The following is a 7,316-nucleotide window of genomic DNA, read 5'->3' as shown; positions in this document are numbered from 1 at the left end:
TCAGTGTGATGGAAAGTTGATATGGATTTACAAACGCACAACTTTGTGTTCACAGTGTTCCCACTAGAGCACTCGGGAACACCCTAGGAGAGAGATGTGGGCCACTGAGGTTAAATCATATGTTCAAGTTGACTTGAATCAGATGCAAGCCCATTCTGTCTCAATTCAATAGAACAAAGAACGTGATTTAGTTGTGATCTTGTTGCTGTGACTTCATTATGTCAACAACAAATCGAGGCATTACAGGCGGATCGCATCCAGGCCTCATCCTCGGTTTGTGTCTCTGCCAGGAAAATTTGACACATTAATGTGGAGGCTAGCCTGCTCTCAATAATCAAGGGTTTCACCAGACCGGCCATTCCCTACAAATGAATGGCAAGGAAGGAAGAAACTAGAAAACAACAGAATAGAATAGAATCAACGTATTCATGAAACAACCTTTTCCCCTCTGATCTTGAAGAGCCTCCATGTGATGATGCTTGCAGTCTATACGTTGTAACCCTCCATCCATCCTCTCCATCCCTGTGTCTCTCCCTGTCCCCAGGCAGGGGTGGAGGAGGAGTGTGTACAGAGGGTGATGGCCCAGCTCAGTGGCGCCGTGACCCACCTGCACTCCCTGGGCTTCGTCCACCGCGACATCAAACCCGAGAACATCTTCCTGTGCGACCGGGCCTGCCGCTGGGTGAAGCTGGGCGACTTTGGCCTGGCCCGGCCCGTCGGCACCAGCGTGCGCGGCGTCTGGTACGACTCGCCCTTCTGCACCCCCGAGGTGGAGCCCGTCAAGGCCCTGGAGCAGGAGAACACGCGGCGGCAGCTCAGCGGGGACCCGGAGCCCGTGGAGCCGCTGTGGATGACGGTGGAGCCCAGCGTGGACAGCTGGGCGCTGGGCGTGCTGACCTACTGCCTGCTCACCGGCTGCTTCCCCTGGGAGGAGAGCACCGACGACGCCGCCGGCTACCGCAGGTTCCGGGGGTGGTTTGAGCGCGAGGCGGAGCGGGACGGCGACGGCGAGGACAGGTTCGAGGAGGAGGAGGAGGAGAAGGAGAGGGAGGAAAGGAGGAGCAACCCTCTGCCCACTCAGTTCAAGGGCTTCAGTCGGCTGGCCATGGCTCTCTTCAAGGAACTGTTGCACCCCCTGCCCGAGCGGCGGGGGAGCCCCGAGGAGATCCTCAGCTACCTGGGTGGGCCCTGGCTGAAGGAGAACGAGGAGCAGCAGGAGAGGAAGGAGGCGGAGGCCGAGAAGGAGGCCAGGAGTATAAGCGGGAGAGCAGGAGTGGAGGAGGAACCTGAGAGGGAGGGCCGGGCAGAGAGATAGACTTTGGTTTGTATTTATTTTTAGTAAATCGTTGATATTCATATTTTTTCATATAGAATAAATAGCGGGGGGGGGGGAGGAAGTGTGTGATTGGATACATACTGCTGTAGAATATTGATTATTCTTTTGTAAATTGCTTCATAATACTGATGCATGTTGTATGTTTATAACAACATGCTGTACATTTTGCAATTTGCAATGCGTGTGGGTGTCTGCGTGTCTGGGTGCGTCTGTGTGTGTGTGTGTGTGTGTGTGTGTGTGTGTGTGTGTGTGTGTGTGTGTGTGTTGGTGTGCAAGTGTATGAGTATATGGTATATATAGTATATATGTTCATATACAGTATGTTCTCCATAGAGAAGGTAGCTAATATCATAATGTTTTGATCAAAAAGCTGTATTATACTGTTGGATTTTCTTTTTCAATTATTTTGCTGATAGAATTAATGAAATGTATAGTTTATGAGAAATGTGTTAGAAAATGTTTTGAAACGAAAACTGGTGCTATCTGCTACGATGTCATTGCTACCAGAGTTTTCAGAGTTCATCGACCCATTCAGCACTATGCTAGCTGAGTGTTACCATGAGGGATGGGGGGAAATATGGCAAATTAAAGAACCATTCCACTCCTTTGTTTATGAACAGTGACTATAAGCCCCTTATAGTCATAATTTTACATCATGTGTAAATGATGATTTACACTGTGTACATGACTGTGTAGGAAGTCTTCGGTGAGGTTTGAAAAACGATGGCTGTTGAAGAATGATGCAACTGATTAGGATGTAACTTTAAGATTTTATAGATGAAGTTCATAAAATATCTCAAAATAAATCTTTGAAATTACACTAGACGTGTTATGTTTTATAGCTGCTAGTGAACGTGATGCCTTTTCTAGGCGGGCAAGGCAACAGGTGCGGACCGGCTCCATCTAAAATTGGACTCCAGAATACACCCTGATAGAGATCCTGATAGCCCTTTACTTCTCTTCCCAGCCTTTCTGCCAACACCAGTAATGGTGGAGAGAAATAGTGAGAGGAGTCGAACCCAAGGCCTCTTTTCATGGGCCACCACCATTCAAAGAGACCTCCAATACTGTAAACTACAAACAGATCGACATCTCTTTGACAATCAAACATTTCACCGGGATAGGTGCTCACAAACGAACACCTGACCTGAATACCGCTGACCGCTGCACTAGATCTGTCAAGAAGAATGAAGAATAGGAGGACTGTAAGATGACCTTCAAGCCACTGGCGCCTCAGAAATGCATCTTATGCTTACACTGACAAAGTGGTGGAGGGCTTGCTCTTCCAATGCTAAATAGATAGGATGAATATGATGCTGTGACAAGCCTCATAAATCTTTCAATATCCATGGCCATCGCATGTGAACCGCTGTTCTTTGCCAACTAACTGCCAATCACAGTGAAAATACAAATATTTGTTACAATATGGGCATAAGCAAATTGGCCCAATACTGGATTGAACTACACATGGACACATTTGCAATGCAATAAAAAAAAATATTAAGGCGTCAATGACTTCTGGAAACTTTAGCGTTGCAGTTGGTCCAGGAGGCTGGCCTGCAGCCCTGTCAGTAGCAGGCTGCTAATGCAGTGTGTGCGAGGACTGGGCTAACCCCTGCTAAGGGCCACTCCAGACGGCCTTATAAATAGACGCCAGGCCCATCTATTTACACACACCGCTCATCATCACCTCTCTCCAGGCCTGTAGCTTCTGCATGCCCCCACACCCCCCCAAGCTCCAGTCCACCTTCACTCTGTCTTGGCACTGGCGGGCCTGATCAGCGCGCTCACACAGAACACTGTGAGACAGCTGGTTCTTGACCTCCATCTCTCTCAATCTCTCTCCCTCTCTCTGTGTCTCCATTTCTCCTCCTCCCTTGTCACTTACTTCTCCTTTGATCTCACTGGCCTTGATGCCCTCACTGCCTGTCTCTCTCTCTCTCTCTCTCTCTCTCTCTCTCTCTCTCTCTCTCTCTCTCTCTCTCTCTCTCTCTCTGTCTACACCCCTTCACTGCCTGTCTCTCTCTCCCTGTCTACACCCCTTCACTGTCTCTCTGGCTCTCACTGTCTATACCCCTTACTCCCTCAATCTCCCTTTTCCCTCTCCCTCCCCCTACCTCCCCCCACCTCCCTCTCTCACTCTTTCTTAACCTCTCTCTCTTGTTTCACCTCTCTCCAACCTCCCCCCTTCTCTCCTTTCCCCACCCTCCCTCTCTGTCTCCCACTGACTCTCTCTCTCTCCCACTGTCTCTCCCTCTCTCTCTCTCTCTCTCTCTCCCTCCCACTGTCTCTCTCCCTCACACCCACTGTCTCTCTCTCCCTCCCTCCCACTAACTCTCGCTCTCCTTTCCACTGACTCTCTCTCTCCCTCCCACTGTATCTCTCTCTCTCCCTCTCCCTCCCACTGTCTCTCTCCTTCCCTCTCCCCATCTATCTCTCTGGGCCTTGCCCCCCTGCCTCCCTCTGCAGAGCACTTGGTGTTCAGAGGGGTCAGCGCCTACACTCAGAGCCTGGGGACACCACAGCCCTCCGCCACTGCACCACATGCTACGTGTTCCATTTACATTAACACTTTACACTCAGCACTCCCCCACTTGTTGCCTGTAATATCACAAAGAGTTAAGGGCTTTATGGCGTTATGCAATGAACTGTATTCCTGGAAACTGGGGGCATGAGGGGCAGGGGTCGGTGGTGGTGGTGCTGGTGGTGGTGGTGCTGGTGGTGGGGGGCGGGGGGTAGGCAGTCATGTGACAGGGGGAGACGAGGGAGTTAAGAGTGGTCTGGATCGTGACAAATGGAAACACATGGAGGGACAATAGAGTGGCCGTTCAAAGATGCTCATCGAGGCGCAAATCCATGAGGGAGAAGCAGAGGGACAGAGCGCTGGGTGGACGGGGCCACAACAGCTCAATGGACACCTGTGCATGGAAGTCAATGAGAAGAAAGCAATAGTGTGTATCGTGGGGGGTCGGGTGTAGGAAAGGTCTTTCCATATACAGAGCCAACATGCAGTCTTAGGGAAAGTGAACAGATTGACTCAGAGTCTGTAAACTACATAGGTCAGGAATTTGCAGGAGGAAAATTTCTTAATCCAAGCTCTCAGTGTAGAGATCAGGCTTTTGTTTTTGTTTTGTTTTTCGGGGGAGGGGGGGGGCTGTTGGGGGCTGTAGGTCAAAGTAATGACACAGCATGTAATCCCTTGAAAGGAGAAATCCCCCCCGCCCTGCCCCTTTGAACACGGAGAAGTGAGTTCCGACATGTCCTGTCAGATGATGAAAAAACGTGTTGACATGTAATTAAGCCAGATAAGTGTAAAGCGAATCAGATGGATGGCGTGTGGTGGAGGGCCGAGCGCTGAATAGCACAGATACTGATATGTGGAAGATGTCTGGAGGGACAGATGGGGAAATATTAAGAGCTTAACCTGCCAAATGTCTGAAATGTATCCCGCTGGGTAAAGACAAACTACCCAGAGCTATGGTTAGATGACTGCTTGCCCTCCTCTCTCTCTCTCTATCTCTCACCCTCTCAGTTTTGAGGTTGAACTTGAACCTCAACTTTGAACACATGGCCATTTCAGGAGGTGGAAAAGCAAAACAAATGCACCCTACTCAGAAATATAGATTTGTCCACTATGAGGAATTAAGGTTGTTGCCCGATCCCTTTCCAGAGAGCAGCGTTACTCAAAAGATTTTTATGAAACCATTACGTCTATTGGGGACAGATCCCAAGCAAAATGAAAAGCGACCAACATCCGTACACATGGTGATCTCTGATCTGCATACATCAGCTTAAACAGAGTTCTGATGCTGTTGTCCCGGCGGTATCCACAGCTACCAGTACCCCCAAAACACCAGAAACACCTCCCCTCGGTTCTTTATAAACACAGGGGAGGCTTATTAGTGTGTGGTGTTGCAGGCGACGACGTGTGTGTGCAACTTTTGCACGAATCAACCCCCTCTCAGCAGAGAGCGACGTCAAAGAGCCAACTCCACATTGAGAGCTCCACTTATCTCTTTGACACAGCTAGGAGTTTATGCGCCAAATGTCAATTGAGCCAGGGGTGTCAGGGTGCCGTTACTCCATAACGCCCTCCATGCCGTGCGTCAGTGGAAAACCGTGTGAATGTCGCAAGGAGAAGATACATCCCCTTACGCGATATACTGTATAGAGCGGCAAAATTAAGAATTGTTTGTTTTGTTGTCGTGGGGGGAAGAGAAAGAGAGAGTAAACAATAGAAAGAGTGAGTAAAGGTTTAATAGTGAGAGGGGGTGGCGGGGTTTGAGTGGAAGGGTTCATGTGGATCTGGTTACCAGCAGGGCGGGGTTGCCTTGCTGCAGGCCTGGTGGGTGGGGGCAGGGGGGGGGGGGGGGGGGAGGGGGGGGGGGTGGTGGGGGGAGTAGCAGTCACTTCCAACCAATAAACAGGTCTAGAGATTATCCTGTGTTTACTATCTGGCATGCTCCTCTTAGCCACCGCCCCCTCGTTCCCTTGCCTCGTCAATTCTCCCGCTCCGATCTCCCCCTCGAATGTCGGCGAGTTGTTTCTTCCGTTTCACTGTCGTCGTCCCCCCCCCGTCTCCTCCTCCTGCTCCTCCTCCTCCTCCTCCTCCTCCCCTCCTCGCCTTTCTCAACAACAGGACATCAGTGCAGGACATCAGCAGGAAGGAACCTCATCAGGTTCCTGCTGAGCTTCCAGTACCTGATCACCTGATCCCCCCCCCCCCCTCCCCCCTCCCTCCCCCCTCCCCCCCTCCCTCCCATCAGAACACACTGCACCTACATCGGTCAAGTTGTCATCGGCCCCCTCCAGCGGGCCTTGTTAGGGCAACCCCCCACGCACGCACTGACCTCAGAATGCTTGTAACACCCCCCCCCCCCTCGATATGCCATGAAGATGTGTGTCCCCGTCCTCCCCACACACACACACACACACACACACCTTCAGAGGCGTGCGTGCGTGCGTGCGTGCGTGCGTGCGTGCGTGCGTGCATGCGCGCGTGTGTGTGTGTGTTTGTGTTGGGGGGGGGGGGGGGTGGATGTGGCTCCTGGAGAATGCTGGTAAAATGTATGTTGGGCAGGCTCAGGGATGCCTGAGGGGCTTCAGGTTTCAGCCACAGTGGTACCAGTGTGAGTCCACCTATTTGACAACATAGGGCCCCCTTTAACAGCCATGCCAAGAGAGCTTCACCTTCGCTCAGCACTTTTATGGAGAGGGACCACCAGTCGCTTTGCATTTTTAGGCACAACGCAACAACAACAACGTTTACATACGCCAATACTTGCCATAATCAAGGAATTGATTTATTGTTTTGATTTGAAGGTCATAATAATGCATTGCAAAATGGCACAAAGGCATATTGATATTCAGTAGGCCTATCACGTGTGCTTATGATGAATCCATGATTACTGCAAGGAACAAATATTTGTATTTTCAGCTATTAATTACTGCCAGGCACAATAACGTGGGTAAGGACCTTTAGGTCGGGTCGGAGTCCCGACGTGGGTAAGGACCAAGTTCCTTTAGGTCGGGTCGGAGTCCCGACGTGGGTATCAGAGACTGTTGATCTTAAATACATTGCACTTTCTAAAATGCTTCTTTTTTTTTTTTTAAACACAAGGAAACACAAGGAACCAACAAGTTTGTAAAACTGTCTTTGCCCCATTTTTTATGGACAATTAAATTATTAATTTAATTATCATTGACTCATGGTAAGCATATCAATATGTTATTTGTCTTGTATATATTATCGCTTGAGATGTCTTATGCCCGAGACATTATTATTAACATCTGCTCCGCCACCTGCTGGTGACTTTTGAATATTTCAGCAGACATTTCAGCCTCTGGTACAGTGGTGTGTGTCTAATCCTTCCTCAATATATACGTATATATTGGACTGGGTCATTAGAAGATCCTGTTAATAATCAGTCAATTTATAGTCTCCTTTATACAATGAGTGAGCAATGCAGGGTTAAGTGAT

At 49.7% G+C, this 7,316-nt stretch overlaps 1 protein-coding gene across 1 annotated transcript in view; it reads left to right on the top strand.

Moving 5' to 3' along the window:
* sbk3 (SH3 domain binding kinase family, member 3) overlaps positions 1-1,315 on the top strand; it is a gene marked incomplete at its 3' end in the record, with an annotated part of 5,117 nt that extends 3,802 nt beyond the window's left edge. The window contains 1 exon segment of the mRNA XM_084471992.1: positions 545-1,315. Coding sequence (XP_084328118.1) covers positions 545-1,315 — 771 coding nt within the window.
* Positions 1,316-7,316: the final 6,001 nt, after the last annotated feature.

The sequence above is a fragment of the Micromesistius poutassou genome (genome assembly GCF_964030765.1).
Source record: "Micromesistius poutassou genome assembly, chromosome: 8".
Lineage (NCBI taxonomy): Eukaryota > Metazoa > Chordata > Actinopteri > Gadiformes > Gadidae > Micromesistius > Micromesistius poutassou.
Note: the sequence above shows the minus strand (reverse complement) of the source record. Positions and strands in the feature narration are given on the sequence as shown.